Source organism: Oncorhynchus tshawytscha, linkage group LG02 (genome assembly GCF_018296145.1).
Source record: "Oncorhynchus tshawytscha isolate Ot180627B linkage group LG02, Otsh_v2.0, whole genome shotgun sequence".
NCBI lineage: Eukaryota > Metazoa > Chordata > Actinopteri > Salmoniformes > Salmonidae > Oncorhynchus > Oncorhynchus tshawytscha.
In genome coordinates this window covers 67,096,449-67,121,103 of record NC_056430.1, presented here as the reverse complement: position 1 = coordinate 67,121,103, position 24,655 = coordinate 67,096,449, and the positions used below count along the sequence as shown (strand labels likewise).

Below are 24,655 nucleotides of genomic sequence, written 5' to 3'. Positions count from 1 at the left end.
CAAAAAGTAATTTTGAGTTGTGTATGCTGTCATATACTGTCTGTCTGCTCCCTCCTCCACACACTCCTCTTGAGTGTGTATGCTCGTTTGTGCACATGCGTGTGTGTGTGTACGGGGAAACAGAGGAGGGATATTCTCGTGGTCAGCCTGTTAATGTCAGGAGGATATTTGAGTACCTGTGGAGGCCTCATCTCAGCCCCCTGACTGGTACATGTCAACTGTGGTTGGCTCAGATTGCTGCCTGTTTGACAGAAATCTTCTCTCTCTCTCTTTCCCCCCAACTGTCTTTACAACAGAGGAAAAGCCTACAGATCTTAACCTCATAATGGTGTTAATGGCTGATATTGGGCCAGTTTGACAGACACAGATTAAGCTCAGTCCTGGACTAAAATGCAATAGAGATTCTCCAGTAATGTGTCCAGGTAACCAGCCCATTGAGTAGTTACAGTTGAAGTCTGAAGTTTACATTCACTTAAGTTGGAGTCATTAAAACTCATTTTTCAACCACTCCACACATTTCTTGTTAACAAACTATAGTTTTGGCAAGTCGGTTAGGACATCTACTTTGTACATGACACAAGTAATTTTTCCAACAATTGTTTACACACAGATTATTTCACTTATAATTCACTGTATCACAATTCCAGTGGGTCAGAAGTTTACATACACTAAGGTGACTGTGCCTTTAAACAGATTGGAAAATTCCAGAAAATTATGTCATGGCTTTAGAAGCTTCGAATAGGCCAATTGACATAATTTGAGTCAATTGGAGGTGTACCTGTGGATGTACCTTCAAACTCAGTGCCTCTTTGCTTGACATCATGGGAAAATCTAAATAAATCAGCCAAGACCTCAGAAAATAAATTGTAGACCTCCACAAGTCTGGTTCATCCTTGGGAGCAATTTCCAAATGCCTGAAGGTACCACGTTCATCTCTACAAACAATTGTCCGCATGTAGAAACACCATGGGACCATGCAGCCGCCATACCGCTCAGGAAGGAGACGCGTTCTGTCTCCTAGAGATGAACGTACTTTGGTGTGAAAAGTGCAAATCAATCCCAGAACAACAGCAAAGGACCTTGTGACGGTGTTGTAGGAAACAGGTACACATGTATCTATACCCACAGTAAAAACGAGTCCCATATCGACATAACCTGAAAGGCCGCTCAGCAAGGAAGAAGCCACTGCTCCAAAACCGCCATAAAAAAGTCAGACTACGGTTTTCAACTGCACATGGGAACAATGATCGTACTTTTTGGGAAATGTCCTCTGCTCTGATGAAACAAAAATAGAACTGTTTGGCCATAATGGCCATCGTTATGTTTGTAGGAAAAAGGGGGAGGATGGCAAGCCGAAGAACACCATTCGAACCGTGAAGCACGGGGGTGGCAGCATCATGTTGTCTGTCGGGGTGCTTTGCTGCAGGAGGGAAGGAAAATTATGTGGATATATTAAAGCAACATCTCAACACATCAGTCAGGAAGTTAAACCTTGGTCACAAATGGGTCTTCCAAATGGACAATAACCCCAAGCATACTTCCAAAGTTGAGGATATTCACCCTGGGCTCACCTTGTGTCTAGTAGAACGTTTGAATGGATGATGATCATACATGTCTTTGGGGTAGAGTTTGGGCCTTGGGCTAACCTAAAGGAGAAACAATTCCCATAACAGTAAACAATGGCTTACCTGCTCACTCTAATAAACCAGTTTGAGGGACGGGGTGGCACTGGTGGCAAGGACAGACTATGTTTCACACAGACACACACACACACTGAAGTCTCAAAACAGCCTTCTCCGGTTTTATGAGAAAACCAATCTAAGCAGGGATAAAAAATATGTTCAATTCATTGAAAATACTTTCTTCTAGGTTTTATCATTGGGATCACTGACTGACTCGTTCTCTCTCAAATCCACACAATGCTATTGGAAATGTAAATCCATCATTTAAAAAAACAAATTCTCAGCCAAAATGTTGTCATGCCTGAAATATGCTTACAATGCCGCATTGAAAATACTGGCTTTCTCTTCACTTGTAGTCAAGTGATCATTAAATACATGTTGAGTTGAGAGACCTTGTCACGTCCTGACCATAGAGAGCCCTTATCTTCTATGGTAGAGTAGGTCAGGGCGTGACTGGGGCTTAGTCTAGTTTATTATTTCTATGTGAGGTTCTAGTTTTGTTTTTCTATGTTGGTGATTGGTATGAATCCCAATTAGAGGCAGCTGGTAATCGTTGTCTCTAATTGGGGATCATATTTAAGTAGCATTTCTTCCACATGTGTTTGTGGGATATTGTTTACGTGTAGTTGCATGTTAGCACTCCATTGTCGTCACATTTCGTTTATTCTTTATTGTTTTGTTGTGTGGTTCACTTACTTTAAATAAAAAAGATGTGGAAAACCAGATCACGCTGCACTTTGGTCCGAGTATGCTTCCAACGATCGTGACAGAATATCACACCACACCAGGACCAAGCAGCATGCTACAATGGGGAAAATAAGTTGGACCTGGGAGGAAATAATGAAAGGACAAGAGATCCTTCCTTGGCAGGAGTCACAGCAGACTCAAGGAGAGAAGGGAGAACAGCGACGCCGCCAGGGTTCGCGGCGACAAGGGAAGCCCGAAAAACTGCCCAATGTTTTCTTGGGGGGGGGGGTCGGTGGAGCCAAGTTGTGAACCAGTGACAACATGGGAGGAGGTAAAGAGGTGGTCGGTTGACCCAGGGAGAGTGCCAGAGCCCGCCTGGGAGTCAATGGAACAGTGCGAGGAGGGATACCGGAGAATGGAGTTGGCGAGGAGTATGCGGCAACGCAGGTGTTTGGAGGAGCGTGTTACCAGTCCAGTGCAATCTGTGCCGGTCCAACGCATCAGGCCTCCAGTGCGCCTCCCCAGTCCGGTACGTCCTGTGCCTGCTCCTCGCACTCGCCCTGAAGTGCGTGTCACCAGTCCGGTGCCACCTGTACCGGCCCCACGCATCTTGGCCTCCAGTGCGACTCCCCAGTCCAGTACATCCTGTTCCTCCTCCCCGCACTCGCCCTGAAGTGCGTGTCACCAGTCCGGTGCCACCTGTACCGGCCCCACGCATCAGGCCTCCAGTGCGCTTCCCCAGTCCGGTACATCCTGTGCCTGCTCCTCGCGCCCGCCCTGAGGTCCGTGTCACCAGTACGGTACCAACAGTGCTGGCCCCACGCACCAGGCTTCCTGCGACGACCTCCAACGGTGGTCCGGAACCTCCTGAGACGGTCCATGGTCCGGAACCTCCGGTGACGGTCCACGGTCCGGGAACCTTCGGCGAGGGTCAACGGTCCGGAGCTTCCAAACACGGCCCAGTCCAGCTCCATGGCAGGAGCCTTCCACTGCACCAAGGTCCAGTCCAGGCACAGTGTTAAGCCTGGGTCCATGGCTGGATCCGTGGGATGAGCGGGTTCTTCGGCCCACACCAGAGCCGCCACCAAAGATGGTGGATTCGCGAGCTGAGCGGGTTCTTCGTCCCACACCAGAGCCGCCCCCCTAACCCTCCCTTTTGGTTTCATGTTTTGCGGCCGGAGTCCGCACCTTTGGGGGAGGGGTACTGTCACGTCCTGACCATACAAACCATATTGTTTGTGTAGTTGCATATTAGCACTCCATTGTCGTCACGTTTCATTTATTGCTTTGTTGTGTGGTTCACTTACTTTAAATAAAAAATGTGGAACCTAGATCACGCTGCACGTTGGTCCGAGTATGCTTCCAACGATCGTGACAGACCTGCTTAACTACGTTTAACATTCAATAGGCCACAGGGTTGTAATGTACTCTACTTTATGCAAATCCAAACATATGCCCCTCACAAACAACTGCAAAATAACATTGTATTTTTTCTCCCCATCTGTCTCCCTCTCTCTCTCTCTTCCTCCCTCTCGCTCATCTCTTTACCTCTTCTTCCTTCTCTCTCTCTCTCTCCTTCACCCCTCCCCCCTCCAGGTTCGGCCCTCCCTTCCTCATGAGAGAGGAGCGTACCCTGTCCTGGGACCAGCTCCAGCAGAGTATCCTCAGCAAGCTCTATTACCTGATGCTGAACGGATCACAGGCTCAGGTCAGTTAACACTGGCACCACTGGTCACTACCATTCATTTACTACTACTGGTTCCGACTGTTTACTACCTGAAACAGTAGTACATTCCACCTGAACAACGTAGTGCTATTACCACCACAAATAACATTCAGCCTACCAATATACACGTAATGGAGAGTGGTGGAGATCCTAATGATCTAGTGAGTCTCTCATACACGCACACACACACATCTGGGAGTATGCACACACACACACAAACATATAATGACATATCAAATCATAGTTTATTTGTCACGTGTGCCGAATACAACAGGTATTCTTAGATTAAAATGCTTAGTTACAGGCCCTAACCAACAACGCATTTTCTAAGTAAAAAAATAAGTATTAGGTGATAAGTAAAGAAATAAAAAAAACAATAGTAAAAAGACAGCCTCGCTACTGTTATTTTTCACTATATACAGTAGCGAGGCTATATACAGGCACTGGTTAGTCGGGCTAATTGAGGTAGTATGTACATAGAGGTATGGTTAAAGTGACTATGCATATATGATAAACAGAGAGTAGTAGTAGCGTAAAAGAGGGATTGGCGGGTGGTGGGTGGCGGGACACAATGCAGATAGTCCGGGTAGCCAATGTGCGGGGGCACTGGTTAGTCAGGCTAATTGAGGTAGTATGTACCTGAATGTATAGTTAAAGTGACTATGCATATATGATAAACAGAGAGTAGCAGCAGCGTAAAAGGGGGACACAATGCAAGTAGTCCGGGTAGCCATTTGATTACCTGTTCAGAAGTCTTATGGCTTGGGGGTAAAAGCTTTTGAGAAGCCTTTTGGTCCTAGACTTGGCGCTCCGGTACGGCTTGCCATGTGGTAGTAGAGAGAACAGTCTATGACTGGGGTGGCTGGGGTCTTTGACAATTTTTTCTTCCTCTGACAGAGCCTGGTGTAGAGGTCCTGGATGGTGATGTACTGGGCCGTACTCTGTAGTGCCTTGTGGTCGGAGGCCGAGCAGTTGCCGAACCAGGCAGTGATGCAACCAGTTAGGATGCTCTCGATGTTGCAGCTGTAGAACCTTTTGAGGATCTGAGGACCCATGCCAAATACTTTTAGTTTCCTGGGGGAATAGGCTTTGTCGTGCCCTCTTCACGACTGCCTTGGTGTGTTTGGACCATTCTAGTTTGTTGGTGGTGTGGTGATGCTCACAACCTGCTCCACTACAGCCCCGTCGATGATAATGGGGGCATGCTCGTCCTCCTTTTCCTGTAGTCCACAATCATCTCCTTAGTCTTGGTTACGCTGAGGGATAGGTTGTTATTCTGGCACCACACGGCCAGGTCTCTGACCTCCTCCCTGTAGGCTGTCTCGTCAGTCGTGGGTGAACAGGGAGTACAGGAGGGGACTGAGCATGCACCCCTGAGGGGCTCAAGTGTTGAGGATCAGCGTGGTATATGTGTTGCTACCTACCATCACCACTTGGGGACGGCCCATCAGGAAGTCCAGGATCCAGTTGCAGAGGGAGGTGTTGAGTCCCAGGATCCTTAGATTAGTGATGAGCTTTGAGGGCACTATGATGTTGAACGCTGATCTGTAGTCAATGAATAGCATTCTCACGTAGGTGTTCCTTTGTCCAGGTGGGAAAGGGCAGTGTAGAGTGCAATAGAGATTGAATCATCTGTGGATCTGTTTGGGCGGTATGCAAATTGGAGTGGGTCTAGGGTTTCTGGGATAATGGTGTTGATGTGAGCGATTACCAGCCTTTCAAAGCACTTCATGGCTACTGAGTGCATCGGTCTGTAGTCATTTAGGCAGGTTGCCTTAGTGTTCTTGGGCACAGGGACTATGGTGGTCTGCTTGAAACATGTTGGTATTTCAGACTCAATCAGGAGCATTTTGAAAATGTCAGTGAAGACACCTGCCAGTTGATCAGCACATGCCCGGAGCACACGTCCTGGTAATCCGTCTGGCCCCGCGGCCTTGTGAATGTTGACCTGTTTAAAGGTCTTACTCACGTCGGCTACTTGAGAGCGTGATCACACAGTGTTCCGGAACAGCTGATGCTCTCATGCATGCCTCGGTGTTTGCTTGCATCGAAGCGAGCATAGAAGTGATTTAGCTCGTCTGGTTGGTCCATGTCACTGGGCAGCTCGCAGCTGTGCTTCCCTTTGTAGTCTGTAATAGTTTGCAAGCCCTGCCACATAAGACGAGCGTCATAGCATGATTGATGTAGTATGATTCAATCTTAGCCCTGTATTGGCGCTTTGCTTGTTTGATGGTTCGTCGGAGGGCATAGCAGGATTTCTTATAAACCTCCGGGTTAGAGTCCCGCACCTTGAAAGCGGCAGCTCTACCCTTTAGCTCAGTGCGAATGTTACCTGTAATCCATGGCTTCTGGTTGGGGTATGTATGTACAGTCACTGTGGGGACGATGTCCTCGATGCACTTATTGATAAAGCCAGTGACTGATGTGGTGTACTCCTCAATGCAATCGGAAGAATCCCGGGACATTTTTTATTACACCTTTTATTTAACCAGGTAGGCTAGTTGAGAACAAGTTCTCATTTACAACTGCGACCTGGCCAAGATAAAGCAAAGCAGTGCGACACAAACAACAACAGAGTTACACATGGAATGAACAAACATACAGTCAATAATACAATAGAAAAAGTCTATATACAGTGTGTGAAAATTAGGTATGTTAAGGGAGGTAAGGCAATAAATAGGCCATAGCGGCGAAATAATTACAATATAGCAATTAAACACTGGAGTGATAGATGTGCAGAAGATGAATGTGCAAGTAGAGATACTGGGGTGCAAAGGAGAAAAATAAACAAATAACAGTATGGGGATGAGGTAGTTGGATGGGCTATTTACAGACGGGCTATGTACAGGTGCAGTGATCTGTGAGCTGCTCTGACAGCTGGTGCTTAAACTTAGTGAGGGAGATATGAGTCTCCAGCTTCAGTTATTTTTGCAGTTCATTCCAGTCATTGGCAGCAGAGAACTAGAAGGAAAGGCGACCAATGAGGAATTGGCTTTGGGGGTGACTAGTGGAATATACCTGCTGGAGCGCGTTCTACAGGTGGGTGCTGCTATGGTGACCAGTGAGCTGAGATAAGGCGGGGCTTTACCTAGCAACGACTTATAGATGACCTGGGGCCAGTGGGTTTGTTGACAAATATGAAGCGAGGGCCAGCCAACGAGAGCATACAGGTCGCAGTGGTGGGTAGTATATGGGGCTTTGGTGACAAAACAGATGGCACTATGATAGACTGCATCCAATTTGCTGAGTATGAGTAACATGTCCCAGTCTGTGATAGCAAAACAGTCCTGTAGTTTAGCATCTGTTTCATCTGACCACTTTTTAAAGACAGAGTCACTGGTGCTTCCTGCTTTAATTTTTGCTTGTAAGCAGGAATCAGGAGGATAGAATTGTGGTCAGATTTACCAAATGGAGGGCGAGGGAGAGCTTTTTACGCGTCTCTCTGTGTGGTAAAGGTGATCTAGAATGTTTTTTCCCTCTGGTTGATAGAGATTAGGTAAAACTGATTTAAGTTTCCCTGCATTAAAGTCTCTGGCCACTAGGAGCACTGCCTCTGGGTGAGCAGTTTCCTGTTTGCTTATTTCCTTATACAGCTGACTGAGTGCAGTCTTAGTGCCAGCATCCGTCTGTGGTGGTAAATAAACAGCCACGAAAAGTATAGATGGAAACTCTCTTGGCAAATAGTGTTGTGTACAGTTTATCATAAGATACTCTACTTCAGGCCAGCAAAATTTAGACACTTCTTTAGATTTCGTGCACCAGCTGTTGATTTTGATGTCCTGTTGGTAGGATATTCGTGATCGTACCTCGTCTAATTTATTGTCCAATGATTGTATGTTGGCGAGTAATATTGACAGTAACGGCAGCTTTCCCACTCGCCTTCTGCGGTTCCTTACGAAATATTTTTCTAATCCTAGGAGGAGTTCTTTTTTGCCGTAAGATACGGTGGCAGAAACATTATGTACAAAATAAGTTACAAATGACGCGAAAAAACACACATAATAGTACAATTGGTAAGGCGCCCGTAAAACTGCTGCCATTTCGTCCGGCGCCATTTGGTACGTATGCAGACACTCTTAAGACACAAGCCACCGTGTGTGTGCGTCCGCGTGCTCTTGAGTCCTCAACAACTTCCTGGATAAAATAACCCCATCATGAGAGGGAGTTGGCTTTAATTTCAAACGGGAGGCGTTCCTTTAACCGGAGTGGCCGTAGGGACTGTCTCAGGACTCTCCATTTACACCCAGTCAGTTTAGACTCTGCCTGAGACACATTATCTGCTGTGTCAATGCTCCTTGTAACTGCCAGGACAGCCCCATTGTTCTCTCACCATAGCAATTAACTCTAGATGTGTAACAAGTGCGCTGAGAGTCGGGAAGCAAGGGCGGGGAGTGAGTGTTTGAATAAATAATTGAAACAATAAACACGTAACACAAACAACGCACCGACATGACAACAGAGTCAACGACACCTGACGAAAGAACCAAGGGGAGTGACAGATATTGGGAAGATAATCAAGGAGGTGATGGGAGTCCAGGTGAGTGTCATGAGGTACAGGTGTGTGAGACGATGGTGACAGGTGTGCGGGTTAATCAGCAGCCTGATGACCTAGAGGCCGGAGAGGGAGTATACGTGACCGTACCCCCTCCCCGACGCGCGGCTCCTGCCGCAGGACGTCGTTAAAGGGGACGAACCCGGGGATCAAGAGCGGACCGGTCACCCCTGCTGATGCGCGAGATCCTGTTTTTTTTATTTTTCTAAAAACTTCATTTTTTATTATGGGGTATTGTCTGTAGATCATTTTAATAAATGTTATATTCCGGCTGTAATACAACAGAATGTGTCAAGGGGTATGAACACTTTCTGAAGGCACTGTATGTTGTTGAGAAACCCACAGGAGGTGCCACAACATCTTGTGAATTTCCTCGACCACAAAACAAATAAGAATGACATGAGAAAGCAGGACAAACTACACTTTGAAGTGAAAAATCCCCCAGGGAGTCAAACAAACACCTCAAATACAAGTAAATGCCAAACAATAATTCTGTCCTGGAACTTAACTGTGAATTCAGTCTGCATACAGCTTTGCTATGAATGAGAAATAAAGGGAACCAGACAGTGCAGTTGATGGTCACACAGCTTGACGGAGTTAACTTAACAAAGAGCTTGTTGCCGTGGAGATGCATATCAGTGTGTCAACATTAGGTGTAAAGAAATAGTTCCTTCTCTGTGGGGGTAGGACCTTGTTTGGGGCTTATCACCCTTTGCACTACCTTGACTTTGAGCCCAGCGCTGTTTGCTCTGGATAAGGCCTCCTTGTCAAACACTACACTATCACCATGGCGTCTCCCATAGCGACAGGGCAGCCCGCCTTAGGAGCTGAGGATAGTTGTGTGTATAAAAAGCAAGTGTCAAGGTGAAGTGAGGGGGTCATTGTCTATAGCAGTGGTCACTGACCGGTCGATCTCCAAGGTATTCCTAGTCGGTCATTTATGTAAAAAACAACAACCATACATTAATATTTAAAAAATATGTCTCACACTGTTGACGATAGGTACACCTGATAGGTACACCTGATTCAGCTGCCCTGTGCGTCGGGTAGCATCATGTTCCCATTCTGAACCATTTAATATGGTCTGAGAAGAACAGCAAAGCATTGGCAGGGCAATATGCAGAGATAATGTTTTGGGCCTATAGCCTACTGCACAAACCTCATTACTACAGTACTGCCTTTATTAGGTTAATGTTACATAAGTGTACATTTTCAAGTCATGTCATAAATAATGCATGTGTACCAAACCATGGTTCCTGCTTAATGTGTGTATAGAGTAGCCCTAAAGTGTATAGTGAATGCAGGATGGCCAGGGTAAGGGGCTCATTGCTTACAGTATTTATAATGTCTATAGTGGATCCACTGTAACAAACTGAGGACATACCGGTCTACGTAATACCGGTCTTGTCTTTAGTCTCTCCCTGTATTCTGGATCAAATCTGTGTGTTATCAGGGCAGAAGCCACAGTGGGATGTATGGATGCTGACATAACTCCCCCACTCTGCTCAGTGCATCTAGTCACGTGGGCTCCCTCTCCGGCCTCTAGGTCACCAGACTGCTCGAAATGGCGCACACCTGTCACCATCGTTACGCGCATTATGACACTCACCTGGTCTCCGTCACCTCCTTGATTACCTGCCCTTTATTTGTCACTCCCTTTGGTTTCTTCCCCAGTCGTCATTATTCCTGTTCTAAGTCGGTGCTCTGTTCGTGTTTCTTGTTTTGTTATTTTATTTATTCAACGGATTCACTCCCTGAACTTACTTCCCGACTTTCCGCGTACATCGTTGCACCACCAAAACAGTCTAGACATTTCAGCCAATCTTTTCAAACAGCTCTTATACTAAAAGGGCATTATCATCATTTTCACAGTTTCACAGTATTATTCCAAACTCATAGTGTGGATATGTATAGCTATATATAAAACACAGTCAAATCTCATTTTTGACTGCACTAGGCCTTTAATGTGATCCTTAGTTTGACCCCATGTTTCAGGCTCACACACAATGTTACATCAGATAACTGATGCATGTCGGCTGCTCAATGTATAAACTTTATGTAATCACATACTTCAACTTCCCTTGAACCCTCTATATCTATCTATCTATCTATCTATCTATCTATCTATCTATCTATCTATCTATCTATCTATCTATCTATCTATCTACCTATCTGTATTCACATTTCATATTAGCTTCACATCAAACTAACATAACAAGCTGCAGTTCATACATTATCAATGGACCAAGCTGCAGTTCATATAAAGGATTATGATTTAGGGAGCAGAAAAATCCATATCGAAATGGTTTGGTAAGTTTCTTGCCACACCATGTGTTGTAGAGGTCAGATCTTGCACTTGGTAAATCCCATATTACATAAAAGCTTTAGTACCCACCTACATATGAGTCATTCCAGCATTGTGTCAACTTCAGACAAAGGAGATGATTGTGGACTACAGGAAGAAGGGGACAGGGCACGCCCCCATTCTTATCGACGGGTCTGTAGTGGAGCAGGTTGAGAGCTTCAAGTTCCTTGGTGTCCACAACACCAACAAACTAACATGGTCCAAGACAGTCCTGAAGAGGGCACGACAAAACCTATTCCCCCTCAGGAGACTGAAAAGATTTGGCATGGGTCCTCAGATTCTGAAAAGGTTCTACAGCTGCACCATCGAGAGCATCCTGGTTGCATCACTGCCTGGTATGGCAACTGCTCGGCCTCCGACCGCAAGGCACTACAGAGGGTAGTGCGTACGGCCCAGTACATCACTGGGGCCAAGCCTCCTGCCATCCAGGACCTCTATACCAGGCGGTGTCAGAGGAAGGCTCTAAAAATGGTCAAAGACTCCAGCCACCCTTGTCTTGGACTGTTCTCTCTGCTACCGCACGGAAAGCGCCAAGTTTAGGTCCAAGAGGCTTCTAAACAGCTTCTACCCCCAAGCCATAAGACTCCTGAACATCTAATCAAATGGCCACCCAGACTATTTGCATTGCCCCCCCCCCACCCTCTTTTACACCGCTGGTACTCTCTGTTGTTATCATCTATCACTTTAATAACTCTACCTACATGTACATATTACCTCAATTACCTCGACTAACCGGTGCCTCCGCACATTGACTCTGTACCGGTACCCCCCTGTATATAGTCTTGCTATTGTTATTTTACAGCTGCTCTTTAATTACTTGTTACTTTTTTTTTCTTCATATTTTTCTTTAAACTGCATTGTTGGTTAGAGGCTCGTAGATAAGCATTTCACTGTAATGTTGTGTTCAGCGCATGTGACAAATAACATTTGATTTGGTTCAGTCGGCAGTATGCTGATAACTGTTGGATCAAATCTACAAGTTTGATCAGAATGTACGAGACAGATAACTTTGAGGCTCCGGGAGGATGTGTCTCTTTGAAAAAGATCCCATGTGCACTATATAGGGAATAGGGTGTCATTTGAGACGGGTATGGTGTCATTTGATTTTGACCAAGTCATCCAGGCTTGGTGTATTTTCTGCACCATACAGTTTGTTGTTCTCGCAAGCTGTGTTTTTTGATCATTTGTGTCTGTACCCAACAAATACAAACATTTGCTGAAAAGGAAGATAAGGATATTCTCTCCTCATGGCTATGTCGGTTTAATATTTAATCCCACTTGATTTGTCCCTAATCCAGACAGATTAAAAGTAGTACAAATATCCTCCAGAAAGACAGTGATATGACATGAAATCTTCACAGGCATTAAATAAACAGGTGTTTATCTAATCTTCAACATGCACACAAACACACACCTCCTCCACTCACATTCACTCCACTCTCCCTCATCCAAAGAAGTTCCCTCGAGTTCCAAATGTCCCTTAAACTCACATATAAACTCACCCTAATTGCTCATCAACGATGACTTGTTCATTATGGTCTTACGAAAGATATCCTCACAACCGCATATGTATGGTCTACTCCCCCAAACAAAATACTTCTTTGCCATTTTCATTTGGTGGTTACGGTCTTATTAACTAGGATTCATCCCAAGTGAGACCCTATTCCCTACACAGTGCACTACTTTTGACCAGAGCCCTATGGCTCTAGTAGTGCCCTGTGTAGGGAACAGGTTGCCGTTTGGGACGCAAAGTTACTCATTTATTTCTCTGTATGCTTGGCTGCGGCTCTATTCTCCAGCGGCCTTCATTCCAAATGAGACCATTAGGTTTAATTTGTGACGTGATTCTCCTCTCTACCTTCTAATAACTTAGCCCCTCTTGTCTAATTCATCTCCTAATGCACCTTGTTCAGTCAAGGGTGGAGCTGTGGAGCTAGAGACACCGCTAACAATGCTGTTGTTATGAGTGGAACCTATGCCCGTTTGTGATACATTTTAAAAGAAAGATACCGTACTGCTTGCTCCCGCAGTGTTCTTACAGTATTACAATGCACTTGTATTATAGAAACAGTTTGTATGATATCTCCTCTAGTGTCATCTTACCTCGTCTTATCTCATGTCTCACTTATCTCGTTGAATGCCCGTGTCTCCCTACAGAATGCAGGGTTGCTGTTCAAGGTCAGAGTGGTGGGAGGATCTGCCTCCTACAGCTACCTGTCCCCACAAGATGGACGCCCTCTCTTCCACCCTGCCGTGGACAGGTAAGACCACCAGCACCTGCATTATCCATCTCTCTCGCACGCTTTCTCTCTCCTATCTCTCTCTCTCTCTCTCTCTCGCACTCACACTCTTATCTCTCTTTTTCTCTTTCATTCTCTTTTTCTCTCTCTCTTTCTCTCTCACTCTCTCTCTCTCTCTCTCTCTGTCAAAATACCTGAACTAAGCTACTATTTGTACATAAAGCCTACTCAAATGCCTGTCATTGAGTATCTTTTTTTCTCCACTGTCAGACATAAAATGGTAAACCACGGTATCTCTGAACACTCAGAAACATCACAGGTGAATGAATGTCATGTTGAAGTAGAGATCACTTGCCTATTCTGTGCAAACAGTGCCTTTGAGAAGCCAATGAGCCATGAGGGGCTTACTGTAAAAAGGTAGAGGAATCAAGTCGCAGTGAAGATAAGACAAGAGCCTTTATTCTCCCTCCTGTAGAGCGGGTTCAGCTGTCGTAGAAGCCACAGGGAGCTCCATCTAAAGCTGTGCTGTTGTTGTGATGTGACGGCATAGTGCAGTAGGACTCAAGCCACAGGAGTTCTACTGAGGAGGTGGGACATGGGGTCAGACGCTAGGTAAAAGTCAACTTGTCTTGGGGTGGGTGAGTTCGGGGAAGAGGGGTTGCCTGTGTGACCCTCTCTCATCAGCAATTGCAAGAGAAGATGTGTCATCGAATGTTAAACCGTCTGACCATTATATACAGAGATACATAGATAGATCAGAAAAACGTCTTGATCTGAATCATCTTTGAGTTGAATTGACCAGAATGAATAAGTGGTATCCTAGCTGACTATCCGTTATCCTTTGTTCTGGCAATTCATCTCACTCAAGAGCATGACCATTCAGTTCTCAAAGTCCTTGAATTACAATGCGGTTATAAACAAAAACATGGTTCCGTTGTTATTTCAACTGTGTTCTTCCCTAAAGCTAGAGAGGAGCCATTCTGTCTGGTCTTTATGTTGAAAAAAATCCTATTTTCATCAAAACACAGCATTACTGTATTCCTCTTACAATGTAATTGCACCAACTCATTTTTCATAAACGGACATGCAAGGAGACTTGGGAGGATTGACTTCTGTACAGCGTTGGCTTTACAAACATGTCATATGGAAGTTATTTCATAGACTTTTCCCTGGCCAATGTCGAACATCATGTTCCTTAGAAACAGTACATAGCCTGAGGCAACAATTTCAGGTATGAACAAGATTCGATTAAAGAGAAAAGAGTCTCTTTAGGAAAGAACCACATTGGGGATGTGTGTGGTCAGGAAGGTTTTCTGCTAGAGGCAGAGGGGAAGGTGAGCCATAAACACAGGGAGACAGGAGACTTTCTCCTCATATATCAAGTATACAGACAGGAGGAGAGAGAGACAGAGAGAATAGCAGCTGACTGACAAGTAGCTGGTTGCCTGAGGACTGAGTAGGTGGACAGCTCTGTACAGCAGGGGGGCATGGTGTCATCATCAGCCACTCTTCACGGGTTCTGAGCTTCGCTCTCCCATGAATGAGTGATGCTCTGAAGGTCAAAGATGTGGCCCTTGGGCACTGGAAAAGGGCACTGGGAAAGGTCAAGGGCACTAAGAAAGGGCCCGACAGGCTTACCACCCTCTCTGGGAGTGTGTGCATGCATGTCTCTCTCTCTCTCACTCTTTCCCCTGGTGCTAATTTCAACCGCTCCTTCAGGGTATAAGGAGGTCTGGTATTATAAAAGGAAGTGGTATTGATCGGCAGGGAAAGGAAAGGTGAAGAGGAGGGGGAGGTTTGAGAAGTAGGACTGTTCAATTAGAATGGCGTGTGACGGACAAGGGATAAGACACAGGCATGGCCATTGAAGGAGCGTGTGTGTGTGTGACACACATGCATGTGTATGAAGGAGCCATTGGAACCACAATAGTGCTTTGAATCAAAGGGCATTGTTGGCTGAGTGTAATGAGGCTGGATTCCAAGTCCGAGTACATGACAAAGATCCATTGTAAAGAGTTGTGACACAAGTGCCTCTTGACATGGTCATTCTGTACTGAAAATACAGTCAACACAATTGGAATTCAGAGGGGGGGAGGGAACTAGGTTGTCTTCCTGGATTTCCTTTTGTGGGATTAGCATTTTTATCCAGGCAAAAGAATAACAGTGACATCATACTCTGTCTCTCTCCCCATCTCTGTAACTCTTATTTTAATCTCTTCCATGACAGAGACAAAAACAAATCCTATAAGCAGCTCTGCTATAGTGCCTAAGTGCCTGCTCTTTGCCCCCCAGTTAGTAAAGTCATAAGTAAGCATTTAAGATGTTGGGTTCATACCGTGGCAGACTTTTCAGCTCTGAATTACACAGTCAGATTCATTTTGACAAGCAGCCTCTCTTCCTTAATTGGAATTGTTTCTGTGTGGATTTGAAGGCGGGTTGGATTAATGTGTGAACGTGAAAGGAATTAATGGGGCCGTGGTCTTCTGTGGAGCGAAGCTGGCTTTTAATTCTGAGGTGATATTGATGAACACAATAAACATGCATCCAGACATGATTACACACACACACACACACACACACACACACACACACACACACACACACACACACACAAAGAACATCCTTTACATTATAAAGAGTCACAGATTCAGTCCTTTGTTCTCATACAGTGTGTGCACACGCCTGTCCATGCTAACAAGGTATCAGTTTCACTTTGAAATTAGAGGTTTTTCTAAACGTCTATGCGTGAAGTCATGGTAAACGTCGTTTATTGACATTTAAATTGAGACACTGTTACCTAACTCCCCATAAGTTAAATACAAACACTTGCTGGGGGTGAAAGTTTAGGAAAGGCATTATACCATTGCCCAGCACTGGGATTGAACACGAAACCCTCAGCACGCGATTTTGCAGCTTTTAAACCCATCCACCATCCCTGTCTACAACACCCTAGCAAGCCAACAGCTTACTTTTCCCCCTAGTGGCCGGTTTTGAAGGCAATTCTACACGTTCTTGGGACCTGGTTGGATGCTACTTTGACTTCAAACTAAAGCGATCTCCCTGGTCCATGAACACACACACACAGAGAAATGTCAGACTACATCCACTATTGAAGCAGTGTCCTTTATGTCCCAGTGTCCTTTATGTCCCAGTGTCCTTTATGTCCCAGTGTCCTGCAGGTAGAGGAGGTGTTAGATCTGTCTCAGTGAGTATTCATCACTCATCACTGTCTGTCTGTAGCCACTGGGACTGTGACCTTCGGTTGAGTCAAAGGCAGACAGCAGCACACACCCTGACACAACCGAGGACTAACTTACCTTTACAACTTACACTTTCAAGGACACAAGCAAACACAAGCTCACACACCAAATGTATAGTTCTTCTGACAGCAGTGCTTCAGACACTAAGTTGATTCCCCAGATGTATTTCTCCGTCTGTGTTTCTACCTCAGAACTCCCTGTTTCCTGGAGAGGGATTGTTGAAGAGAGAGACATTGAAGGTTTGCCTTTTATAGCACCCCTTTGTGTCAATGAGACCAAAAGGGAGATGAATGATCCTTGTCACACAACAGTGTCGTGTCTCTTGTGGCAGCTGCTTGGCAACCGTTGAAAGTCACAGAGAAGAGTACAGAGCACTCAGTTCACAGTTATAACAGAAAGCAGTCTCTTTCATTAAATGGATGTCTTTTCAATCACTTTCATTTCATGCTGGTTTAGTAATCAACACTATGATCAATGTGGTTTGAGTTTACTCTTGACGTCAATACCTTATGGAAGCCTGACACCTAGTGGCGCATTTCAGAGCTTCCCACTGTGCCCACTAACCGGTGCCCATTGTATTCCACTGCATCAGCACCTCTTATCATCAATCAAACTCACTACAAAGATTACCTGTACATTTGAGTCAGGAATGTTTTACCGTGATGGAAGTCTCAGGTAAACAATGGCTTGACTTAGAATACAGAATACTGATGTTTGTTTACACACACACACACACACACACACACACATATACACCATAACTAATAGGGAAAGGTTAGCATGGACCTGATGGCATCTCAAAACAATGTCTAACACTTTTGGATTCTGAAGGATTGATGACTGTGCTTACAAACTGGGAATACTACAAGTATCATGCTGCAGAATACTGATGTGTATTACAGTGTAAGTTACAGATGGACTTCAATAAATGCAGTGTAATACGACACATAATACAACTCCACTTGTAATGGCATTTTAAACAGTAATCCTTGAGGTATGAGACACAAACCTTTGTCTATGTGAAAATATGACTGTATGGGATACCTAGGCCAGCTCTATCCCAGTGGTAGTCTAGTAGACACTGTATCCAGTGGTAGTCTAGTAGACACTGTATCCAGTGGTAGTCTAGTAGACACTGTATCCAGTGGTAGTCTGGTAGACATTGTACCCAGTGATAGTCTGGTAGACATTGTACCCAGTGGTAGTCTGGTAGACATTGTACCCAGTGATAGTCTGGTAGACATTGTACCCAGTGGTAGTCTGGTAAACATTGTATCCAGTGGTAGTCTAGTAGACACTGTATCCAGTGGTAGTCTAGTAGACACTGTATCCAGTGGTAGTCTGGTAGACATTGTACCCAGTGATAGTCTGGTAGACATTGTACCCAGTGGTAGTCTGGTAAACATTGTATCCAGTGGTAGTCTGGTAGACATTGTATCCAGTGGTAGTCTGGTAGACATTGTACCCAGTGGTAGTCTGGTAGACATTGTACCCAGTGGTAGTCTGGTAGACATTGTACCCAGTGGTAGTCTGGTAGACATTGTACCCAGTGGTAGTCTGGTAGACATTGTACCCAGTGGTAGTCTGGTAGACATTGTACCCAGTGGTAGTCTGGTAGACAGTGGTAGTCTGGTAGACATTGTACCCAGTGTAGTCTGGTAGACATTGTACCCAGTGGTAGTCTGGTAAACATTGTACCCAGTGGTAGTCCAGTGGTAGTCTGGTAGACATTGTATCCAGTGGTAGTCTGGTAGACATTGTATCCAGTGGTAGTCTGGTCTGGTAGACATTGTACCCAGTGGTAGTCTGGTAGACATTGTACCCAGTGGTAGTCTGGTAGACATTGTACCCAGTGGTAGTCTGGTAGACATTGTATCCAGTGGTAGTCTGGTAGACATTGTACCCAGTGGTAGTCTGGTAGACATTGTACCCAGTGGTAGTCTGGTACAACAGTGGTATCTGTAAACATTGTACCCAGTGGTAGTCTGGTAGACATTGTATGTACCCAGTGGTAGTCTGGTAGACATTGTACCCAGTGGTAGTCTGGTAGACATTGTACCCAGTGGTAGTCTGGTAGACATTGTACCCAGTGGTAGTCTGGTAGACATTGTACCCAGTGGTAGTCTGGTAGACATTGTACCCAGTGGTAGTCTGGTAGACATTGTACCCAGTGGTAGTCTGGTAAACATTGTACCCAGTGGTAGTCTGGTAAACATTGTACCCAGTGGTAGTCTGGTAGACATTGTAGTCCCAGTGGTAGTCTGGTAGACATTGTACCCAGTGGTAGTCTGGTAGACATTGTACCCAGTGGTAGTCTGGTAGACATTGTACCCAGTGGTAGTCTGGTCTAGACATTGTACCCAGTGGTAGTCTGGTAGACATTGTACCCAGTGGTAGTCTGGTAGACATTGTACCCAGTGGTAGTCTGGTAGACATTGTACCCAGTGGTAGTCTGGTAGACATTGTACCCAGTGGTAGTCTGGTAGACATTGTACCCAGTGGTAGTCTGGTAGACATTGTACCCAGTGGTAGTCTGGTAAACATTGTACCCAGTGGTAGTCTGGTAGACATTGTACCCAGTGGTAGTCTGGTAGACATTGTACCCAGTGGTAGTCTGGTAGACATTGTACCCAGTGGTAGTCTGGTAGACATTGTACCCAGTGGTAGTCTGGTAGACATTGTACCCAGTGGTAGTCTGGTAGACATTGTACCCAGTGGTAGTCTGGTAAACATTGTACCCAGTGGTAGTCTGGTAGACATTGTACCCAGTGGTAGTCTGGTAAACATTGTACCCAGTGGTAGTCTAGTAGACATTGTACCCAGTGGTAGTCTGGTAGACATTGTACCCAGTGGTAGTCTGGTAGACATTGTACCCAGTGGTAGTCTAGTAGACATTGTACCCAGTGGTAGTCTGGTAGACATTGTACCCAGTGGTAGTCTGGTAGACATTGTACCCAGTGGTAGTCTGGTAGACATTGTACCCAGTGGTAGTCTGGTAGACATTGTACCCAGTGGTAGTCTGGTAGACATTGTACCCAGTGGTAGGTAGTCTGGTAGTCTAGACATTGTACCCAGTGGTAGTCTGGTAGACATTGTACCCAGTGGTAGTCTGGTAGACATTGTACCCAGTGGTAGTCTAGTAGACATTGTACCCAGTGGTAGTCTGGTAGACATTGTACCCAGTGGTAGTCTAGTAGACATTGTACCCAGTGGTAGTCTGGTAGACATTGTACCCAGTGGTAGTCTAGTAGACATTGTACCCAGTGGTAGTCTGGTAGACATTGTACCCAGTGGTAGTCTAGTAGACATTGTACCCAGTGGTAGTCTGGTAGACATTGTACCCAGTGGTAGTCTAGTAGACATTGTACCCAGTGGTAGTCTAGTAGACTTTGTACTCAGAAGATCGTGTGTATTCATCATGTAATATGTTTTCCAGAGCCCTGAAGTTATGTGGCCCAGGAGGACCACCCCACGTGAAGCTGGTGATTGAGTGGGAACACAAGATCAAGGAATGGTGAGCACTGGACATACACATGTACAGTACACACACCAAATCAATTGACTCAGAAACACACACACATTCATTATTTATTGTGTAGAATGATTCACTCTGTCTTTATCTCGCTCACTCTCTCACAAACACACACACTCATACCCCAACTTTTTGCGTGTGTGTGTGTCAGTCTGTTTGGTAACATCCAGGAGGAGGTGGTGAAGGACTCAGAGAGTGTGAGAGTCCAGCAGCAGCAGCACCTGCAGCAGCACAGCTGTACCCTGGACGACTGCTTTCAGCTCTACACCAAAGAGGAACAGGTAACATGGACTGTACAATACCGCCCAATGCAACTGGTCTTAACCTACCCTTGGGGTACTGAACATTAAAGATGCACTATGCAGAAATTGTACCTCCTTTCAATGAGAATGACAGATCTCTATGTGAATTGGGTCAAGTCGACCAAAAAGTTACAGTACATATAGCAGCTTTAATATTGCATTAGTCGATTCATAAGTTAATTTCTCTCTCACTTACTCACTCACTCACTCACTAACTCACTAACTCACTCACTCTCACTCCCTGAGTATTTTTATATGGTTTTGGACAAACGTGGTGTATGAAGACTATAACTTTATCTGAGACTTCACCACTGACCGTGTGTGTGTTCTCTCCAGCTGGCCCCAGATGATGCATGGATGTGTCCCCACTGACCGTGTGTGTGTTCTCTCCAGCTGGCCCCAGACGATGCATGGATGTGTCCCCACTGACCGTGTGTGTGTTCTCTCCAGCTGGACCCAGACGATGCATGGATGTGTCCCCACTGACCGTGTGTGTGTTCTCTCCAGTTGGCCCCAGACGATGCATGGATGTGTCCCCACTGACCATGTGTGTGTTCTCTCCAGCTGGCCCCAGACGATGCATGGATGTGTCCCCTCTGACCGTGTGTGTGTTCTCTCCAGCTGGCCCCAGACGATGCATGGATGTGTCCCCACTGACCGTGTGTGTGTTCTCTCCAGCTGGCCCCAGACGATGCATGGATGTGTCCCCACTGACCGTGTGTGTGTGTTCTCTCCAGCTGGCCCCAGACGACGCATGGAAGTGTCCCCACTGACCGTGTGTGTGTGTTCTCTCCAGCTGGCCCCAGACGATGCATGGATGTGTCCCCACTGACCGTGTGTGTGTGTGTGTTCTCTCCAGCTGGCCCCAGACGATGCATGGAAGTTTCCCCACTGACCGTGTGTGTGTGTGTGTGTTCTCTCCAGTTGGCCCCAGACGATGCATGGATGTGTCCCCACTGACCGTGTGTGTGTTCTCTCCAGCTGGCCCCAGACGATGCATGGATGTGTCCCCACTGACCGTGTGTGTGTGCGTGTTCTCTCCAGCTGGCCCCAGACGATGCATGGATGTGTCCCCACTGACCGTGTGTGTGTGTGTGTTCTCTCCAGCTGGCCCCAGACGATGCATGGAAGTTTCCCCACTGACCGTGTGTGTGTGTGTGTGTTCTCTCCAGTTGGCCCCAGACGATGCATGGATGTGTCCCCACTGACCGTGTGTGTGTTCTCTCCAGCTGGCCCCAGACGATGCATGGATGTGTCCCCACTGACCGTGTGTGTGTGCGTGTTCTCTCCAGCTGGCCCCAGACGATGCATGGAAGTGTCCCCACTGACCGTGTGTGTGTGTGTGTGTTCTCTCCAGTTGGCCCCAGACGATGCATGGAAGTGTCCCCACTGACCGTGTGTGTGTGTGTGTTCTCTCCAGTTGGCCCCAGACGACGCATGGATGTGTCCCCACTGACCGTGTGTGTGCGTGTGTGTTCTCTCCAGCTGGCCCCAGACGACGCATGGAAGTGTCCCCACTGTAAGCAGCTCCAGCAGGGCATGGTGAAGATGTCACTGTGGACCCTCCCCGACATCCTCATCCTCCACCTCAAACGCTTCCGACAGGTAACTGGAGCCGATCACATGTAGCGGATTGCCGTTCTTCCCAAAAGCACCACAATGGAAATAAGTCATTCATTGTGTTAACCTTGATAGTTGATTAAAAATTCAATGAATCAGGTGGGCGAGCGGCGCAACAAGCTGTCCACCCAGGTGCGCTTCCCCCTGGCCGGGTTGGACATGGCCCCCCACGTGGTGAAGAGGTCCCAGAGCATGAGGAACCTGGGGGACCTGGGACCCTGGCCCCCCACATGGAAACAGCCTGAAGGCAGCAGTCATCATATTAGTCACCCAGACATGGCCCTGCCTCCTGACTTCCTCTATGACCTCTATGCAGTGTGTAACCACCATGGTGGGATGCACGGCGGACATTACACAGGTACTGGTTGGCCATTGATATACCATTGATGTAGGAGACGTGATGTTGATGAGAGGCATACTGACTGGCTGTTGATCGAGAAGTGAGGAGAGAATATTGTTAGTGAGAGAGATGCCTACTGCCAAATAATGATGATACATAGGACATGCATAACAGTGCAGTGCCCTCCTCTATAGTGGTCACATCAACTTACATTACTATACCCAGGAAATAATGATTGTGGTGCAGCCTGTCTCTACAGTCCTGTGTGCGTTTTGCAGCGTACTGCAGGAACTCAGTGGACGGTCAGTGGTACAGCTATGACGACAGCAGTGTGGACCTGGTGCCTGAGGAGGAGGTGTGTACCAGGGGGGCCTACATACTGTTCTACCAGAGACGTAACGTCATCCCTCCCTGGTCCGCCAGCAGCTCAATCAGAGGTGGGTAGTGTACCACACACACACACACAAACACACAGGCATGGACACACACACATCACAGGAGAGAGTTCACTCAGGGTTCAATTCCATTACAGCTGAACTCCGTACAGAGGTAGTATTAGATACATCAAGACCATTCAGCCTTTATCCACTAAAGGTTAACTCATAACTGCAGGTTTCACTCAAGCACCATGTTCCAACCACCTGAACCAGCAAAACCTCAATGTGATATTTCAATTGCTAAATGCTTTATTCTACATAGCAATTATCTGTGTAGTTTTTCTGTGTTTTCTGTATTGACTGGATTGGAACTGACATGTGTAGGTGTCTTTCTTGTCCAGTGCCCATAGTCACAGAAACGTATCTCTCCACTCTGTAGGCTCCACCAGTTCCTCCATGTCGGACCACTGGCTGGTCCGTCTGAATGGGGACAGTAAGAGGGGTAGTCTGGTATCCCGCTCTTCCACCACCTGCCCCTCCTCTGTCCACGACTCCCCGGAGTCCCCCGTCTTCCTTGATGACCTGCCCAGAGAGGAGGAAGGTGAGGGGCCTGGGAAACATGAGGTGCATGGTAAACCAAAGAAAGGTAAAAGAAAATATTTAAAAAACAAAAACGTTCTTCGGTCTTCATTCCATTGGTGGTGGAAGGGTGATGGTGGTGGTGGTGAGTTTTCCCATTACTACAGTAGGGGAGAGTGGGGTAAGTTGAGTGGTTTACACATTCAACATCACTCCGTCAAGGGAAACAGTATTATTTCTAACAAAGATATTTACATACACTGAGTATACCAAACATTGGGAATACCTTATTAATATTTAATTACCCCCTTTTGCCCTCAGAACAACCTCAATTTGTCAGGGCATGGACTCTACAAGGTGTCAAAAGTGTTCCACAGGGACACTGGCCCATGTTGACTCCAATGCTTTCCAAAGTTGTGTCAAGTTGGCTGGATGTCCTTTGGGTGTTGGACCATTCTTGATACACACGGGAAACTGTTGAGGCCCTGTTGTTACCTCATATCCCAGCGATAATGCCTTACACCTGGGAAGAAAACACTTACATTTGCTCAAGTAGCCATTGGCTCAAATTACCCTAAGACAAACATTTTGGCTATACTATCCCACACAGATACAAGGATGCACTTTCCTGCTAGGTTTAGGACCACATATTGAGCTTATAGAGACCCCAACTGATGTATAGAACAATCTTAAAATTATCTACTTTGGTTTAGACACAAGCATCATAAAAATTCACAATAAATTAATTTTGCTTTGTGACAATCTATTTTTTGGACCTAACTTGCTTACCACTTTTTACATGTGGTTTCTTCCTTGACAGGCTCGAGAAAAGGATGACCTCATCCTAAATATTTGGTCAAATGATTATTGTGTATGGTTTCCTAGAAACGAGGGTGGCTCAACTTTCCCCTTTGGCTCAACTTCTCCCCTATTTAAAGCACTTTGAGCATCTGGAAAAACTAAATCTAATCAGTGGTTATTATTATTCCATGTTGTTGCTAATACGCCACACGTGAGCATAGAGTGCATCACCTCTTTAATGTTTAGCTGAACACATTCTACTCTAACTGTGGATGTGCATTTACGTAATCTCTTCCTATACATGCACAGTCCATGCCTACATACAGTTGAAGTCAGAAGTTTACATATACTTAAGTTGGAGTCATTAAAACTCGTTTTTCAACCACTCCACAAATTTCTTGTTAACAAACTACAGTTTTTGCAAGTCGGTTAGGACATCTACTTCCTGCATGACACAAGACATTTTTCCAAAAATTGTTTACAGACAGATTATTTCACTTATAATTCACTGTATCGCAATTCCAGTGGGTCAGATGTTTACATACACTAAGTTGACTGTGCCTTTAAACAGCATGGGAAATTCCAGATAATG

General features: G+C 45.9%; 1 protein-coding gene across 5 annotated transcripts in view; it reads left to right on the top strand.

Annotated features, from left to right (window-relative positions):
* usp43a (ubiquitin specific peptidase 43a) overlaps positions 1–24,655 on the top strand; it is a 116,112-nt gene that overhangs the window by 85,234 nt on the left and 6,223 nt on the right. For 4 of the 5 annotated variants that reach the window (XR_006079597.1, XR_006079596.1, XR_006079595.1 and 1 more), the window contains exons 8-15: positions 3,966–4,077; positions 13,170–13,273; positions 19,949–20,026; positions 20,196–20,325; positions 21,832–21,951; positions 22,066–22,324; positions 22,585–22,743; positions 23,123–23,329. Coding sequence is in view for 1 of the 5 variants with exons in the window: in XM_042303430.1 (XP_042159364.1) it covers positions 3,966–4,077; positions 13,170–13,273; positions 19,949–20,026; positions 20,196–20,325; positions 21,832–21,951; positions 22,066–22,324; positions 22,585–22,743; positions 23,123–23,329 (1,169 nt within the window). In the remaining 4 variants the exon portion in view is untranslated. The remainder of the gene's footprint in view (positions 1–3,965; positions 4,078–13,169; positions 13,274–19,948; positions 20,027–20,195; positions 20,326–21,831; positions 21,952–22,065; positions 22,325–22,584; positions 22,744–23,122; positions 23,330–24,655) is intronic. The other variant, XR_006079599.1, reaches the window with a different exon arrangement.